The sequence below is a fragment of the Arvicola amphibius genome, chromosome 11 (genome assembly GCF_903992535.2).
Source record: "Arvicola amphibius chromosome 11, mArvAmp1.2, whole genome shotgun sequence".
Lineage (NCBI taxonomy): Eukaryota > Metazoa > Chordata > Mammalia > Rodentia > Cricetidae > Arvicola > Arvicola amphibius.
This window is the reverse complement of record NC_052057.2, coordinates 111,012,395-111,031,614: the sequence shown is the minus strand read 5'-3', so window position 1 is coordinate 111,031,614 and position 19,220 is coordinate 111,012,395. Positions and strand designations below refer to the sequence as shown.

Genomic DNA, 19,220 nt, shown 5'->3' with positions numbered 1-19,220 from the left:
GGAAAAAAAAGGACCAAACCTCACATCTCATAAATAAAAAGCCATCAGACAGAAACAATTTAATATTGCCCTCCTAGTATAAGTTCTTTACATATTAGATGTCTAATGCCATTGGATTTTGGAAGAAAAGTACTACAAAACTATAATTAATATTTAAATGAGCATTAATTCAACCTTAAAATAACTGTTGTCAATTCATGCTCATATATGTACTTTCCAGATTTTGTATTCTAGTTTCTTATTTTCCTTTGCATTTTTATTAGAGGTGATAGCATGTTATCTTATTTTTCTTCTCTTCCTTAATCTATACTTTTTTTTTTTTTTTAGTGATGTTGGGGACTCAATTCAATTCCCTGTATTAGACAAACATTTTTGCTGGCCACATGGCTCCTTTCTCTCAGTTTTCTCGGCATTATAGGTTGACTATTTATTGAAAAGTTTTGGTCTTCATTGATACTGAAAGAAATATTGATAGGAAAGAGAATGAATAGTCAACATTAACGGATCATTTTTTATTGTTCATTACAATAACTTTTCTAAGTAACTATTTTGGAGGGACTCTGACTAACCAGATCAATTTAATTGCTTTAAGAACCTGCCTGAATCTTTTAATATACAATATAGCTTTATGAAATCTCAGAGATTTCATATTTTCCCCTATTTTCTTTTAACAGTTCATGTCTTAATCCATTTTCCTGATGCAGTGAGTTATGAGTTATTTGAAGACTAAATTTTTATCTTGTGCTTTCAGCACATTAAATTTATTTGATTGTGTTAACGGTAGTGTTGTAGTCTGAGGGGCTATTCTGGCCAACCTTTGTTTTATTATATTTTTTCTAATAAAAAAATTTTCTTTAAAAAGTTTGATTAAAAAGTCAATATCTACATGTTTAGTATAATCTAGATAGCTTTCTTATAAATTTATATTTTGATGATAGCGATCACCTCTCTACTAAACTGTACTTTTAGCTGATGAAAGGGCTCATATGTGTATTGCAAATGGAACAGTGGTAGGGCTGGTGTTTTGAAGTTTTGTGATTTCATTGCATGGTACTAGAACACACTTGATTTATTGACTCATGTTTTGTATATTAAGTTTAGGAACTGCGGTTGCAGTAATGGCCAAGATTCCTCTCTTGGAGTGCCTAACCAGACATAGTTACAGGGAATGTTTGGGAAGACTGGATTCTTTAAATGAACATGAAGACTCAGAGAAAACTGAGATGAAAAGATCCACTGAACTGGTGCTCTCTCCTGCTATGCCTAGAACAACTAACACATCCTTGTTAACCTCATTTCACAAGTCAGTGGAGCATGTACCTCCAGATCCCACCGATGCTGAACGGGGCAAAGGACTTAGGGAATCTTGTCAAAGTACTGTCCAGCAAGAAGAAGCTTCAGTAGATGAGAAAGACAGTGATCTTCCTTTTTTTAATGTGTCCTTGTTAGACTGGATAAATGTTCAAGATAGACCTAATGATGTGGAATCTTTGGTCAGGAAGTGCTTTGATTCTATGAGCAGGGTAAGTACTGTGTGTGTGTCACGGGTGGGCTTTAAAGTTATAGTTGAAGTAGTATACCTTGGATTGGAATTTGTAGATTAGATCAAATTACTTGTAATCATGCTTTTGATTAAGTGAGAAGGGTTTATGTAATTTTTGAGTAGTTGAAAGATAAATCACTACCTGGTGAACACCTCCCTACATGAGAAATTATAACTAGTCTATCTAAATTGGTCAGTAAGGCGTTACAGTTACAGTTCTAGAGGTAAACCTGGGACAAATGTCACTTTATATTTACTCTGTGAGCTGACGCGAAACATTTGCATCACGAAATTGTTTTATTGACACAGAATACTAAGGTTTTGAAGATTTCAGTTAACAGAATATGAAGACTGGAATAGTTAGGCTTTGCTTAAAGGGGCACTTAGTGAGAAAATAGATTTGGTTCTTGATTCATTCATTCTTTTAAAAAGAAAAAAAAAAAAACTTGGTCTAAGTGTTGTAGGATGCCTGGAACAGCACTGCCTACCTTAAGTTGTAAGTCAAGTGAATGCCTCTAAGATCTTGGTTTCCTAAATGTGTTGAGCATCTGTATCATTGATAACATCTGATCTGATAGGTAGGTATTTCATTCAGTTAGGCATTCGCTCCAGCAAACAGTGTACAGTTGTCAAAATGCATGAAAGCTACACTAATACATCTGCTTTAATTTTACTTTTTTGTTGTTGTTGTTGTTTTGTTTGACACAAGGCTTCTCTGTAGCTCTGGTAGAGCAGGCTGGCCTCGAACTCACAGAGAACCACTTGCTTCTGCCTTCCGAGTGCTGACATTAAAGGTGTACGCCACCACTGCCTGATAGTGTTCATAAGTTTCTTAGCAATTATGTTAAGTTTCTTAGAAATTATGTTAAAGAAACTCAAAATAAATTTATTGTTTTCTCTTTCTGACCATTGTTCACATCTTGGATTGTCATTCTGTTTCACCTTCTCTCTAGCCCCACTTAAAGGGCCCCATCAAATATTTCCTTTACAGATCAGAAGGACAGTCCAAAGACATTGGTCAGTGAGATGACTCAGTGGGTAAAGGATGGTGGAGGGAGGGAATTGACTTCCACTGGTTGCTTTTTGACCTCCACATGTATGTCATGGCTTTGGAGAGCTCACACTCATACCCACACATGTACATGTGCTTACACACACACACTTTGTTGATACCTTCATGTTGATAGTAGCAGACACTGAAGATCACATCTGAGGCTTGAAAAACTGTGTTAGGTTTCTTTCATTAAAGTTGAGCTTAGGATCTGGCAGTATGACCTAGTGGGTATAGCTGGAAAACCTTATTTCAACCCCCAGGACTTGCCTTGTGAAAGGAGAGAGCTAATTCTCAGAAATCTTCTGATCCTATGTGCAGGCAATGGAGTATCTTTTGCTCAGAAGTAGAACACTTTCTACCAAGGCTCCAGGCTCAATCTCCAGTACTGCAATCAAAGTAATGATTGAACAACTTGCTGTTGGCAGTATCCCAACACTGAAAATTTGAAACTAACTTAGGCGATATAGTTTGAATCTCTGAGTGAGACTATAACGTAAATGGAGTAGTTAGATTCTGAGAAGAAATCTGTGAAGGAACCAGCAGGACCTGAAGAGATTGGCAAAGGTTGTCTGCTATGACAAAGTTCAAGAGCCTTTAATAACAAGAAAATAGTTACCATCATACCTGTAGAATTAAAGCCAGATAACAGGTAAAATTAAAAATTAAGAAAGCATATTGATCAAGCTGTTTCCTTTCAGTAAAGATTAAAATTAAGAAAGCACACTGATTAAGCTATTTCCTTGCAGTAAGTTTTCTGTCTTACTCAGGAAGAAAAAAAATCTTGCCTTTTTAAAGATGGGGACGAGTTGCTTGTGCGGGCTCGAACTCTCATTCTGCATTGCTTCCTAATCTCTAAATTGCAAGCATATGCCAAGATGCCTGGCTGTGGAAGATGCTTTGAGAGAAGTTGAACTGATCAAGTTACTGCCCAAGAATGAGTTTGTCATTATTGGCTCAATTGAAAAATAGCATTTTCTTATGGATATTGAGAATTGATTAAATTATAGCATTGATTGAGATATGTGATTACTGGATTATGCACTTGAATTTTTATTGTAGTTGTTTAGCACCAGATTTTTAGGATGAGACGAGTCTTAGTTACCTTACTTTGGAAGTGTAACTTGATTTCCTGCGCACGATTTTTCTGTGTCATTTTCTGTCACTTTCATATCTGACTCTGTTCAATTAGTGTGAAATATAGTTGAAACTATTTCCAGATTTTACTCCTATATGTTTTTTTCTCATTTAGCTTGACCCAAAGATTATTCAACCATTTATATTAGAATGCCATCAAACTATTGCCAAACTTGATAATCAGAATATGAAAGCCATTAAAGGACTTGAAGATCGTCTGTATGCCCTGGACCAGATGATTGCTAGCTGTGGCCGACTGGTAAATGAACAGAAAGAGCTTGCTCAGGTATTATGCTTGGCTTTTTTTTTGTATACTTTAGGTACAGTGTCTACTTAGTGCACACATTTATTCATGCTTCCCATCACTGTTGGTAATGCATTATTATTCTCATGTGTATTAATTATAGGTTTGCCTGTTCTGTGACTATATAACTGACACTATGGTTAGTTTAAGGGGGAAAAAAAGGGTATAGTCGCAATGATGATAAATGTAGGGCACCAGGAGCAGATTCAGGAGGAGCAGCTTCAGGAGGAGCAGAGGTACAACTTACCTCTTTGCAAGACAAGAAGAAAATAGGATACAGAAGCAAAGGATGGAGCAGGCTGGGCCCATACCACAGTGATTCATTTTTGCTTAAGTCTTATATCCCAAGGGTTCCATATCTTCTCAGAACAGCACCAAGGGAGGGCCATCACTCAAAAAGTGAGCTTGTGGGCACAAATCATATTTATAACAGTATACCACATAATAGAGGGGAAACAAAAGATATATTCTGTGTTGTTATTCAGTCTGAGGCAGGATCTCACTCTGTTACCCAGCCTGAGGTGCATCTACCTCCTTTTCTGTGTTGTGAATACAGGTGACTGCCATCACACACAGCCAACGCATGCTCCTAGTGGCTGAACTTGCTAAAGTGAGGTCAGGTACTATGAATGAAAACTGAAATACAAACCAGGAAAGTACTTTCCACAGCTGGTGTGGAAAAGATTATTGTTAAGGTGTTAAAAAAAATGAAAAAGGAAGCTGAACTATAATTAGTACCTTGTATTCTCCCTCAAAAAAAAAAAAAAAAAGGAAAAGAAGAAATCTTGAAAATCGATTACTTCACATTTATGACCACTTGTTTTCCAGTCCCCTAGCAGAATAGTTGAATTTCATCTCGTGCTGCTGTATCTCCTTCTTCCATTTCCTTCTTCCTCTCTTTCCTGCCCTCTGTAGCTCATGGAATGTGTAGCCCATGTTGTCTTCCTTCCTGTCTCTGGTTTTAAAGTGCTGTGGCTTTTATTCCCTTTTAAATTTTTATTCCTGGTGATATTGATATTTCATGTTTTTGTTTTTAATAAGAAAAAACAAAGAAATATAAAAAAATCTAATGTAGCTTAAATTTAATGTTAAAAAATAAATGTTTTACTGACATTTTAAAAAGAATTTGCCTGTCTCGAACCCCCCCCCCCAAAAAAAAAAGAATTTGCTTTGGGCTTATGTTTGGAATAGTTATTTTAGTACAGCTTTCAAGATAGAGATTATTTTAAGTTGGCTTTTGGTCCTTCAACTGTCCATTTATATGTTTCCCCTTTAGGGTGATACGGATTTTAGAGGACAAAATAGAGAGCACACCATTGTCTGTTTTTCTCTTGAGTGCTTATGTCATTTATTTAACAAAATTAAATACTTATTTCTCAAAGGGATTTTTAGCTAATCAGATGAGAGCTGAAAACTTGAAGGATGCATCTGTGTTACCTGATCTGTGCCTGAGTCATGCAAATCAGCTGATGATTATGTTGCAAAACCACAGAAAATTGTTGGATATTAAACAAAAGTGTACCACTGCCAAACAAGAGCTAGCAAACAACCTACATGTCAGACTGAAGTAAGAGATTTTGTCATATTTTAATTTAGATTCTTGAGAGTTTATGCCTTTTTATCTCCCAGTAATGAGTAATTTCCCCTTATGATTTCATTGGAATTGATTAACCCTGAGATTAGATGTCATAGTCTTGATCCTCACAGCTTACCTACAAGATAATTTTTAGCAAGTGTTGGGACTGTTGAAAACAGTGAGTTACAGAATAACAACCTGTATTCTGTAGGTGGTGTTGCTTTGTGATGCTTCATGCTGATCAAGATGGAGAAAAACTGCAAGCACTGCTCCGCCTTGTCATAGAGCTATTAGAGCGAGTCAGAATTGTCGAGGCTCTTAGCACAGTCCCTCAGATGTACTGCCTAGCCGTGGTTGAGGTCGTACGGAGAAAAATGTTCATTAAACACTACAGAGAGGTAAGCAGTTCTAGCTGTGTAATTGTATATATGAAGATTAATAATTGGCATATGTCATTAACATAAACTTTTTTCAGTGGGCTGGTGCTTTAGTCAAAGATGGAAAACAATTGTATGAAGCTGAGAAGTCCAAAAGGGAATCCTTTGGGAAATTATTTAGTAAGTGTTAATGTATTTACCCTTCTCCTTTCTTATTTTTTAACCTCTTAAATAATTTCGAGAATAACCATGTTTCTAATTCTTCATGCAGGGAAATCCTTTTTAAGAAATCGTCTGTTTAAGGGACTGGACTCCTGGCCCCCCTCATTTTGTGTATGTATTTTCTCATGGTGACTAAATTTGTGTCTTATAAAACTTCTTTTTTCAGGATTAGCATTTATCAGCAACAGAATAGGATTAAATCAACGTATAATGGTTTTGGTTTTAGGGGTTACCTGGTGTAAGCCTTGATATGTGTAAATGGTTATTTTTCGTTGTTTTTGGAGATTCAAAGTACAGTGTTTTTTCCTCTCCTCCTGTCTCCTCCCTCTCCTCTCTCCAAAACTACTTCTAAACCCTTCCTGCTCTCCTTCAAATTCATGGCCATTTTTCATCAGTTGTTACTGTATATGTCATATATTCCTAAATATATCCTCATTAGTCCATAGAATGCTACTTGTATGTATATTTCAGAGTTGACAGTTTGGCACTGGACAGTTGATAAGTGGGCTCATCCCTGGGGAAGGCCACCTATCCGGCTCCTATCTTTTATTAAGTTGCCTGTAGTACTTTGTGTGGGATTGAGGCCTTTCCCCCATGTAGGTTGGGGTCTTGTTTAGCTCACATCTGAGTGGTTTGTTGGTGAAACTTCGCAGATGTAACTTGTACTGTTACTAAAAGGCAAATTCCCCAGTCCTCTCATAGTTTCCACTCTCTTCACAGTTGTCCTAAATTTCCTACAATCATGATTTCACTAGCACTGAGTGTTTAGCTAGGTTTCCAGTACCAGACATGGCCTCTTTCTTGTTGAACAGCTCTTTAGTTCAATTAGAGAGCTGTTGGTTGCTGCAAAGTATGTGTGCCGCTCCTTCATCACCCAGCAGCCCACATTAGGCTGTCGAGTAGTGGGAATGCCGTTTTTAGATGTTTTGTTTTTCCGTTTATTTTTTGTATTCTGTTGTCTGTTGCCCTTTCATCCTTTTGTCCCCATATCGTTATTTGATAAGTGAGAGTAACTTGGGTCTGCAGTAGATGTTTATTAAAATTAAACATGAAAATATCATTTGTTATATTTTAAGGACAGTTAGCTGGATCTACTCATTTTTCAATGAGGTATTTTTAATAAAAAATTTGGGAAATGCTTTGTATCCTTCCCCCATATTAGGATTTCAGGGTGTTTTTTGTTTTGTTTTGTGTTTTTTTTTTTTTTGTTTTTTTGTTCTTTTCGAGACAGGGCTTTTCTGTCACTTTGGAGCCTATGCTGGAACTAAATGTTGTAGATCAGGTTGGCCTTGAACTCACAGAGATTCTCTGCCTCAGCCTCCTGAGTGCTGGGATTAAAGGCGTGCACCACCACCTCCCAGCAAGGATTTCACTTTTAAACATGTTTCTGCAAGGCAATATTTTAAGAGTGTATACAGATAATATAATTGGAATTCACGTATATACTCATTTATCTATGTTTTATGTAGAGTGTCCTGACATAGTTACATCTTCTTGACTAGTAACCAAGATAATTGAAGTTATTTTTAAAATATACCACTCTTGCCAGTATTATAAAAAAAACTAGTAGGACTTTACAATTAATACTTTTAGTTTAGAGTTATAAAAGTTGACCCATAGTATTTTTTAAAATGTGAAGAGCAAAGAGAGAAATATTCCTAGGTACAGCAACGGAGTTTACTATAGGGAGACATTTTATGTTCATTCTGTGGGTCATGGAAATAACCTATGCACAGTCCAACACATAGTGTTGATGGGATTCTAGAATTTCTATAAAGTGGTGCAAGAACAAAAGAGAAAGAATAAGTGTATTGGTTATCACCAAACAATTCATTGTCCAGACTATTAAAGGTTCACAGAGCTAGTGTGTCCTTTAATCTTTGCATGGTCTTTTGATTTTAATTCTGTTGTGATTTTTGTCAGTCTCTTATGTTAGATTCAATTATAGCAAGAAATATCTAAATTTATCTGTTTTTTTATTTTATTTGGTAAAGTTTTTTTTCCTTTTATAGACTCAGAAGCCTCGAAAATTTGACTGTGAACTTCCAGACATATCATTAAAAGATTTACAGTTTCTCCAATCATTTTGTCCTTCAGAAGTGCAGCCGTTCCTCAGGTAAAGGCCATAAGTATTTTTAGTTTAGTTGATCTTGAAGTGGTAAAAGTTATTTGCTTTCTTTTGGCTTTCCTGACTTGGCATACATGTTTTTGTAGGATACAGTCTTCTTCCAGCTTGCCCATCCTTGCCTAAGTACCGGTCATGCTGTTGTATTGTTTTTGAAAGAATGAAATTGTTTATAGTTCTTGTAAGAAACCAAAAGTTCAGTTTAGTTTATTTGCATTCTTTTCCAGGGTTCCCTTGCTTTGTGACTTTGAACCTCTACACCAGCATGTACTTGCCCTACATAATTTGGTTAAAGCAGCACAAAGTTTGGATGAAATGTCACAGACCATTACAGATCTGCTGAATGAACAAAAGGCAAATGAATTTTAAATAATTTTATTAATATAAGATGTTTGCCTTATTACAGATCTTTAGAAGTCTCATTCTGTGTTCCAGGTTTCTGCAAGTCAGGCATCCCCACAGTCAGCTGCTTCTCCAAGGATAGAAAGTACAACGACTACCTCACCAAAAACTCCTCCTCCACTAACTGTTCAGGATCCCTCATATCCAGCAGTGTGTCCCTTAGAAGAATTGTCTCCAGACAGCATTGATGCTCATACATTTGACTTTGAAACCATCTCCCATCCGAATGCAGAACAAACAATTCACCAAGCTTCGTTAGACTTGGATTCATTAGCAGAAAGTCCTGAGTCTGATTTTATGTCTGCTGTGAATGAGTTTGTGATTGAAGAAAACTTGTCATCTCCAAATCCTATAAGTGATCCACAAAGTCCAGAAATGATGGTGGAGTCACTTTATTCATCAGTCATCAATGCCATAGATAGTAGGCGCTTGCAGGACACGAGTGCACATGGAAAAGAAGGATTTGGAGAGCGTGCTGCTCTGCATGTCCAGCTGGAGAAATGCAAAGTTGCTGCCCAAGACTCTCACATCGGCATACAAACCATCAAGGAGGATCTGTGCCACCTCAGAACATTCGTACAAAAAGAACAGTGTGATTTATCAAGTTCTTTAAAATGTATAGCAATAGAAATAAGAAATATTATTGAAAAAGTCAAATGCTCCCTAGAAATAACACTAAAGGAAAAACATCAGAAAGAACTCCAGTCTTTAAAAAGTGAGTATGAATGTAAACTTGATGCTCTAGTAAAAGACAGTGAAGAAAATGCAAATAAAATTAAAAAATTGAAAGGAGATTTAATATCCCTTGAGGAAGTTTTACAAAGTAAAGACAGTGAATTTGCATTGATTAAACATGAAAAGGATGCCGTCGTCGTCTTACAGCGCGAAAAGGACCAGAAGTTGGTAGAGATGGAAAATATTATGCGTACGCAAAATTGTGAAATTGAAGAATTAAAGCAGTCACGAGAGATGGCGTTAGAAGACCTGAAAAAGCTACATGTTGAAAATGATAAGAAAATAGAGTCACTGAAAGCTGAATTTCGGTGCTTAGAGCAAAGCCACCTAAAGGAATTAGAGGACACAATGCATGTCAGACACACACATGAGTTTGAGAAAGCTATGACAGAGTACAAAGTGTCTTTGGAGAGATTGAAAAAGGAAAATCAACAAAGAATTGACCATATACTAGAATCTCATGCCTCAACTCTCCAGGAAAAAGAACAACAGTTGCAGGAATTGAAACTCAAGGTTTCTGATTTGTCAGACATGAGGTGTAAATTGGAGGTTGAACTTGCATTAAAGGAAGCAGAGACTGATGAGATAAAGATCTTGTTGGAAGAGAGCAGAACACAGCAGAAGGAAACTTTGAAGACTCTCCTTGATCAAGAGACAGAAAACTTGAGGACAGAAATAAGTAAACTAAACCAAAAGATTCATGAAAATAATGAGAATTATCAGGTGGGCTTAGCAGAGTTAAGAGCTTTAATGACAATTGAAAAAGATCAGTGCATTTCTGAATTAATTAGTAGACATGAAGAAGAATCTAATATACTTAAGACTGAATTAGACAGTGTAACATCATTGCATCATCAAGCATTTGAAATAGAAAAAACCTTGAAAGAACAAATAGTTGAACTGCAGAGTAAATTGAACTCAGAACTGAGTGCACTTGAAAGAAACAAAGATGAAAAACTAAGCCGGCAAGAAGAGAAGTATGAGGCTCTCATTCAGAACCTAGAGAAAGACAAGGAGAAATTGGTCATGAGCCACGAACACGACAAAGAACAGTTGATTCAGAGGCTTAATTGCGAGAAAGACCAAGCTATTCAAACTGCACTAAATGAATTTAAGTTGGAGAGAGAACTTGTTGAGAAAGCATTATTAGAAAAAGTTAAACATCTTGAGAATCAAATAGCTAAAAGGTAAGTATTAAGCTTAGTGCATGAGCTCGGTATGGTAGCTTGTGCCTGTAATCCAAGTACTTTGGAAGGCCAAAGCATGAGGATTGCTATCAGCCCAATCGTGGGATACAGAGTGAACTTGTGCTAGGCCATACCTTGTCTTGAGAAGTAAACAAGCCACAAAATAGATCAGTATTTTGAAAAATGTATATAAGAAATTAATTGTTCAAAAATTTCTTTTAGGTTTGTTGCTTATACTGAATTCTTTAGTTGAAATTAATTTTGTTCTCTTCCCATATTTGTATGAGAGTTTAAGTTTCCTGTGCCTGTGCTTTAGCTGAGGCTAAATCAGGTGGGAATATGCAGAATGTTCCTCACTATTCGTTTCTTGATATTACAGTTTCCTTGTTTTCTCTGGTTGGAAAGATCTTTTTAAATTCCAGACTTAGGGATTTTTTTCATTATATTTTATTTTTGCCATCTGTTAATATGTTTCAACTACCACAGATTGGTATAGAAACGTTGTATTCGAATTTTGTCCATTTTGTAGAGTACGGTTAGTGCATCATTTAGTACTGTCATTAGTCTCATACTGAACATTTTAAAGGGCATACGTGTAATATATATGTGTATGCTTGTGTGTATATGCGTTTGTTTTTAATTCCCGCCTCTCGCGTCACCACTTTTAAACACTCTTAATTATCTGCCTGCAATATAATGCTAATTTCAAAATAGCTTTTTGTATTTTTAAGAGATAAAAGGGTTTAATAGAGAAATAAGCATTGTGGAGAATGGTTATAGTACTATGGGAGACTAAAGTTAAAACAGTTAAAAAAAATTAAAACAGAAAAGCTCAGGACCAGAACTGATAATAGCCTGATAATATAATATTAAGGAATTATTCCAGGAGGCAACATAAATTGTCACTGTAGAACTGAGCTTAGTTCTAAGTACAGCATGGACTAGTTCAAGGTTATTCTAGGTACGAGGGTCAGGATCAGTAGTAGATGGAGCCTTATAAGGAGAAAGCAATCAAACAAAAGGAAATTTAGCAAACCTGACCTGCCAAGATTCTGGCAAGCTAGAGTGATGAGAAACCAAGGTAGGAGAATAAGAATTTGATCCAGTATTGAGAGAGATCAGAATACAGGAGTGGGGAATTTTCTCCACACTGACTCAGCACACTTGTTGCTACAATTGAGCAGTGCAAGCTAGACAAGAGCAGTTGTCAAGGTTGACTATGATTAGTGAGTGTATCCAGCTCTAAGTGAAATGCCATGAAGATAGACTCTGATGCCCTCATCATACTGACAAGCTATGGCAGTACTCAGGAATCTCTTAAAGCATCAAATGTTGGTTTAATCTGCAGCATAAATTAATAGTTTTCAGTTACTTGTGAGGAAGTTACTGACAACTGGCTACAACCACTTTTGGAGAATAGGACTTTCTTCTGTCTTCCAAACCATGCGGCTGTAGTAGAAGAGAGCAGTCTAACATTGTGCCCTGTTTTAGAATCAATTCTCAGATGTACATATTTCTTTACCCATACTGTATGTCCAAATATCATATTTGTTTTGTGTGATGCAACTTCTGTCCCACATATGCCTGAGATTTTGGTATCCTCTCTCTTTTCAAAGGTAAGACTAAAATTGATGTTATTCTGTCTTTCCTCAATGAAACATCTGTTCTTTCCCCTTTTTGTTCTGTTACAATCACTGAAATTTTGTAAGATAAGTTGAAAAGAACTCAGGGTAACCACCATTTTCATACTATACTTCATAAATTGGGGGAATGAGAGTGGTTAAAAAACAAATGCCTTAATGTGGATAGACTTAATTGCTAGGTAATTTCTGTAATTACCCTTGCAACTCTGATAAATAGTTGAAGCTTTCTTCTATTACCCACTCCAGTCATTACCTTATCTGATTGTAATTCTTCACCTGACAGGCATGACTCATGTCTTTGTATGTGTACACACCAGAGTTTTGTACATGGTGGGATTTCCATCTTCAGAGATACATCTATGGTCATTTTCCACGAAGTGCCCTCATTTCCACCCCCCAGTCCCTTCAGTACTGAGAATTGAACTAATGCTAAAAGATATCAGGCAGCTGTTATAATACTGAACTAGCCACAGCTTTCACAAATTTCTTGTCACTAGCTTTTTTTATTTGGTGGGTAAGAGGACTATGGTTTCATTTCACATTCCAGGTTATCCTTGAACTCAGAACCCCACCTTAGCTTCTTTTGTGCTTGAATTATAGTCCTGTACCACTATAAATAGCCTTGTTACCAAATTTAATCTAAATCTCTTTTAAGTCTACTGCCTGAAAAATTCTTTCACCCACCCTTAATGAATCATAGGTCCATACTTCTTCCTTTTCTTTCTCTTATGTAACTTCAAATGCTCTGCATGATTTTACAGCTTTTCCTTTGAGAAGGTTACCCTTCCCGCCTGCTCTGCTGCCCATTGGTGTGGCTTTGGTGCTTCACCTGTGCTTTTGAAGGGTGTCCGCATTTAGGAAGAATCGTTAGGAACCAAGCTTGCCTATGCAAAAAAACAACAGAATAAGTGCTGTGTGTCACCCTCTGGATGAGCTACGACAGCACAGCGGTTTGAGTAAGGAATGAATCCCACAATCTTGGGCTTTTGAACACTTGGTGTCCAATTTGTATCACTGTTTGGGGCCTTGCTGGAGAAAGTACATCACTGGGAGCTAGTTTTGAGACGAAAAGCCTTGTGCATTTCCACTTAATCCTGCATCATGCTTGTGATTAAGAATGAGTTTTCAACTTTGCCTGCTATTTGCTGCCACAGCTTCCCTCTAGTCATGAAAGACTTATCCTCTCAAGCAAAAGGAAAATACTCCCAAACTCTAGGTCTTAATTATGATTATCCTATAGTATCCGACATATTTTTTTCTTTATTTCACCCATACCCCCACTACGCCCCTCTCCAAGCCAAAGAGCCATCAGGGTTCCCTCCACTATGTTAAGTCCAAGGTCCTCCCAGCTCCCCCTAAGTCCAGGAAGGTGAGCAACCAAACTGACAAGGCTCACAGTGAGCCCGTCCATGCTGTAGAGTTCATGTTCATTGCCATTGTCCTTGGTTTCTCAGTCCTCCTCCACCCTCAGCCACATTCAGAGAGTCCGGTTTGGTCCCCTGTTCCATCAGTCTCATTCCAACTGGACTTGGTGGTCTCCCGTTAGATCTGTCCCACCGTCTCAATCGGTAAACGCACTCCTCACGGTCCTGACTTCCTTGCTCATGATCTCCCTCCTTTTGCTCCTCATCAGGACCTTGGGAGCTCAGTCTGGTGCTCCTATGTGGGGCTCTGTTATTTTCTCAATCCAACGCCAGGTGAAGGTTCAATGGTGATATGCAAAATATTCATGAGTATGGCAATAGGATCTGGACATTTCTGGCATCCTCTCCTCAGCTGCCCAAGGAACTAGCTGGGGGCATCTTCCTGGACACCTGGGAACCCCTCTAGAGTCAAGTCTCTGCCAACCCTAGGAAAGCAGTGTGGAGGTTTCTCAGGAAATTTGGGATCGACCTACCCCAGGACCCAGCAATCCCACTATTGGGAATTTACCCAAGAGATGCCCAATCATATTACAAAAGCATTTGTTCAACTATGTTTATAGCAGCATTATTTGTAATAGCCAGAACCTGGAAACAACCTAGATGCCCTTCAGTGGAAGAATGGATGAAGAAAGTGTGGAATATATACATATTAGAGTACTACTCGGTGGTAAAAAACAATGACATCTTGAATTTTGCATGCAAATGGATGGAAATAGAAAACACCATCCTGAGTGAGGTAACCCAGGCCCAAAACGATGAACATGGGATGTGCTCACTCATAATTGGTTTCTAGCCATAAATAAAGGACATCAAGCCTATAATTCGTAAAAAATCCTAGAGAAGCTAAATAAGAAGGTGAATCCAAAGAAAAACATATAGTTATCCTCCTGGATATTGGAAGTAGACAAGATTGCCGGACAAAAAATGGGAACTTGGGAGTGGGGTGGGATGGGGGGACGAGGAGAGAAAAGTGTGAAGTGGAGGATGGGAAGAGCTTGGGGGAAGAGGATGGTTGGGATATAGGAAGGGTGGATATGGGAACAGGAATTTTATATCTCAAGGGAGTATCCGGCATATTTTTATGCGTCCTTCACCATGAATGAACAAACAAACGGATTTGTATCTGCTACAAATTGTGGGGTAGCTAGCTCAGGTGGGTGATTTACTGGTCCAGAGTCTTATCAACCTTTTTTTTCCCGAAGATCTCTTTATTTTTATGTGTATGGGTATTGTGCCCGCATGCATACCTGTGCCACATATGTGCCTATTGTGTCTTTACATCCTAAAAGAAGGTGTTATATCCCCTGGAACTGGGATTACAGAGGGTTTCTCTGCTGCCCTGTGTATCCTAGTAACTTGAAGTAGGTTCCTCTGCAGGAGCTGGAAGTACTCCGAGCCAAAGAGCTGTCATCTCTCCAGCCCGTAACAGGGGGTGTTGTAAGAGCTGTCCTCTCCCACCAGTGCCAGGGGGTGTTGTTCTTTGGGTTTTTTGTTGTTGCTTTTTAAACATTATTTTTTAAAGATTTACTCTTTTATGTGTCTGAGGGTTTTGGTTGCATGCATAAATATGTACCATATGTGTGACTGATGCCTACAGAGTTCAGTAGATCCCTTGGGACTGCAGTTAAAGGTGGTTATAAACTGCCACGTGGGTGCAAGCAATCAAAGCAGAATCCTCTATAGGAGCAGAGTGGCAATTGCTCTTACTACTTAGCCAGCTTTCCAACCCCATAGCACATAGTCTCAATACATAATGTCTTCCTCGTGAGTCACGGTAGGCTCAGGATGACCTGCAGTACGGTATCCTCCCAGATGTCTAAGGAAGGCAGTGTAGACGATTGCTGGCCCAGGTCTTGTTATTCAGTGCAAAATACGATTTTCTAGAGCTAATTAGATTCCCCAATTAAATACCCAATTAAAACTTTATTGTTATGTTTTTTCTATTTTAGTAAGCCTTTATCCAGCCCTTTCTGTGGGCTGACACTGACTGACCATTAGGAAAGATTGTCTAGGATGTTTTCTGATATCTGCTTTGGATCTGATGCCTGAAGAAGAGTCGTTTTGTCTCTATGGTTTGCCTTTAATTGTTCTCTGCCACTGCAGAATCCAGTTATTTTCATTAAATAGATTTGATTTCAGCTCTTATCTAACCTCGACAGGCTGTGGCCCACAGAAAGTTAGTCCTTTAATCCTAGGTTTTTTGAATAATTGGGGAAAAATTCCTTTAAACATTCTTAGAGTGTACTTAAGAAATGCTCTCTGATGCCTTCCAGTAGAGGCAGGATTTTTTTCAGACATTTTCTATTCAGTCCCCCTTTTACCTGAGAAATCTTTACTTGACCCTGAACATGTATATACTTATACAAATGAAAAACATAATACTAATAATATGTCAGATTTATTTTAAAACCTTTCTTGATATAAGTAGGATTTTACCATGGCTAACTTAGCAGTATATTTTGATTGAAATATAACATACTTAGTAGTCTTCCCATAATTTTGCATGTCCTTTGTTATGAAATTAAAATGCAGTGTTAATTTTCATTGGTTTCATTGTAGGACATGAAACTGCCAGTCTTGTACATTGAAAAGAAATCCTGTGTGATTTCTAGTTCACTAATTTATACAAATGTTGACATGTTGTAAAATGAAGCTGGCAATACATATCCAAAATATTTGTATAAGTATTTTAGCATAAGGTGCATTTATTACATATTTTGATTAGTTGCCAAAGAACTTGATAATATTTTCCATTTCACGGCACAGATTTTTTTAAGTTGTATGTGCATTGGTGTTTTATCTGCTTCTTGGTTGTGTGAGGTGTCAGATCCCCTGGAGCTGTGGCTACAGCTGTGAGCTGGGGTGTGGGTGCTGGGAATTGAACCCAGATTTTCTGGAAGAGCAGTCTTAACTGCTGAGCTATTTTTCAGGTCCCAGCATAGAATTTCACATACTTAAGGAAGAATTAATTCTTACTATATTAACAAGAAAAAAATACCATCCTTTTTTCACTATTATAATGAATGGTAAGATGTCAGACGTATAGTTCCGCAGTAGTTTTTAATCTGTTATGGTGCCTGGACTTCCGTCAATACAAGTAGCAGATGAAAAAGACAAATGATATCAAATTTTATGTTGAGGTCTTTGATCCATTTGGACTTGAGTTTTGTGCATGGTGATAGATATGGGTCTCTTTGCATTCTTCTACAGGTTGAAATTTCATTTCAGTTAGGTCATAATTGCCGTCATACCTAAGCTGAGTCTGATTGAGCTTAAACAGAACCACTTAAGCTTAAGGGTGGCAGCCAATTAGTGTTGGGTTTTCAGTGCCTCCTTTTACCACCACTACTTCTCCCAGAAGGCAGTTCGCTGCGCCATAGCAAGCCAGTGGTCGTGTGGAAAAGCAAAGCTCAACAAAGGGTGGTGTCAGCAGTTACTGTTTCTCTACCGTGTTAGTTAATTCATCTCGGGCCTTAGGGCAATATAAAATAAGATAAAATCACGTACCTGATAACCGTGTAAAATCATGTTCAGCACAAGGTATTGTAGAATATCTTTTGGCACGGGATGTGCTTTTTTGTTCTGAGACGGCTGGAGATGATGTCTTTTTCGTAGAATGCGTATCTAGTTGGAATAAGGCCCTGGGTTTAATTCCCACCACTCAGGAGGTGGAAGCAAAAAGAAGGCCAACAGCATATGTAAAGTAGAGGCCAGCCAGCGTAAAAAACATCAGTTCGCATCCCAGGATAATTATTGGTTGTTCTCTGTATCTTAGGCCTTTTTAGTTTTCATTGTGCAGTACACCCGTGCTAATCACAGGGAGTAAGTGTGGTGGCTGTATGTGCTTGCTTTACTAGAACCATGTCTTCCAGCTGTGCCCTCTCAGCCTAGCATTCATCCTGAAATGCAGTGCACCTGACAATACAAAGATAAAAAACATAGAATGATAAGTATTTGCCCCAGTGCATACATGCCCCCAGTGGCATAGTTTGTTTTATTCTTAATAATACAAACCTCTTTTTTAGACTGTTTGCTGTGTTCTGTTCTTTTATCAGAAGGCATTTTGTTACAGTAAAATTTGAATGTATCACTGTAAGTGGCTAGTTACAACCCCACTCTTTGAGCCCATTCTATACAGTCTGTCTTTGATTATCTAATGTGGCCAGTTACCCTCTAGCTCTAGGGAGAATTCTTCAGCTACTGTATTAGTATTACTGTATTATTCAGCTCTGTCCGTGCCTGGTTATCCATTGTTACAGTCCTGAGTCTTTCTTATATTCTGTTTTCTTATTAACATTTACTGCGTGCAGCCCTGCTAACTGCATACTAAAGCTTTAACTTTCACCATTCCATTTCTTTCAACTCAAAGGAAAACTAGAAATAAATCCTTTACCTTTTAATTGGTTTGTTACATTAATTAGAAAATACCAACCTTTCTGCACTAAGCCACAAATCAGACTTCTGTGTGTGTGTGTGTGTGTAAGATTTGCCTGAGTGTTGAGATTTGAGTCAGTTTTCTCTATAAATTTGGATGTATGGATAAAAGATTCCCAGTGGAGCCGGGCGGTGGTGGCGCACGCCTTTAATCCCAGCACTTGGGAGGCAGAGGCAGGCGGATCTCTGTGAGTTCGAGGCCAGCCTGGTCTACAAGAGCTAGTTCCAGGACAGGCTCTTAAAAAGCTGCAGAGAAACCCTGTCTCGAAAAACCAAAAAAAAAAAAAAAAAAAAAAAAAAAGATTCCCAGTGGTTTTTTTCCTACATTATTTCAGTTCCTAGTTGTACATTGCTACCATAATAGACAACTATTTAGGAGTGAGGAAACTAAAAATGCACCTCTATTCCAAAAAAAATTCTAGTGTCTTTTAAAATTAAGCAAAGACACACTGAAAATTAATTTTCTAATAATAACACAATAACCTCTATTTTGTTGTAGCATTTTTTTTTTTAAGAATTGCATAGAGAGGTATTGAGAAAGTATGGTCGTACAGACCAGGCTAACGTGATAATGTGTGAAGCCCAGGCTTGGGTAAAGTTGCCTAAAACTTGATTGCTGGGATTATAGACATGAACTACCATGCCTGGCTTGTCTCAACAGCTTTGAAGAATTTATGGAATCTTTTAAAGGTTGGAAGCAAATTAAGATTAATAACCAAGGTGTAATCATTTACTTAAGATTGCTTTTGTTTACTTGGCCATTCTTATCTCTGCTCCTTGTCAGCAACCCCTAAAAGATGAGCAAGTTTTGACTGAATGAAACAAGTCAGTTCAGAAATACATACATTTCCTTTGTCTGGAGAATTCATTTTAGCTTCACTTTTGTTCATTGAGTATCAAAATGAACTGAAAATCTATGTTATGGGAAGTAAAACTTTCCATCTAAGAAGTCAGCTGGTATGTGCTTCCTCTTCAGTTTTAGGGGTAGAAAAGCTGAATCTTAAGTGCTTGAGAAGAACATTGGTTTCATAGATGCCTGTGGAAGCCCTGATAATTCCAC

General features: G+C 37.7%; 1 protein-coding gene across 2 annotated transcripts in view; it reads left to right on the top strand.

Moving 5' to 3' along the window:
• The window catches only part of Rb1cc1 (RB1 inducible coiled-coil 1), a 63,549-nt gene that overhangs the window by 32,222 nt on the left and 12,107 nt on the right, over positions 1-19,220 (top strand). For both annotated transcript variants that reach the window (XM_038347244.1, XM_038347243.1), the window contains exons 7-15: positions 1,097-1,523; positions 3,847-4,017; positions 5,418-5,602; positions 5,823-6,009; positions 6,087-6,168; positions 6,260-6,321; positions 8,223-8,326; positions 8,563-8,689; positions 8,771-10,659. In XM_038347244.1, the coding sequence (XP_038203172.1) occupies positions 1,097-1,523; positions 3,847-4,017; positions 5,418-5,602; positions 5,823-6,009; positions 6,087-6,168; positions 6,260-6,321; positions 8,223-8,326; positions 8,563-8,689; positions 8,771-10,659 (3,234 nt within the window). The remainder of the gene's footprint in view (positions 1-1,096; positions 1,524-3,846; positions 4,018-5,417; positions 5,603-5,822; positions 6,010-6,086; positions 6,169-6,259; positions 6,322-8,222; positions 8,327-8,562; positions 8,690-8,770; positions 10,660-19,220) is intronic.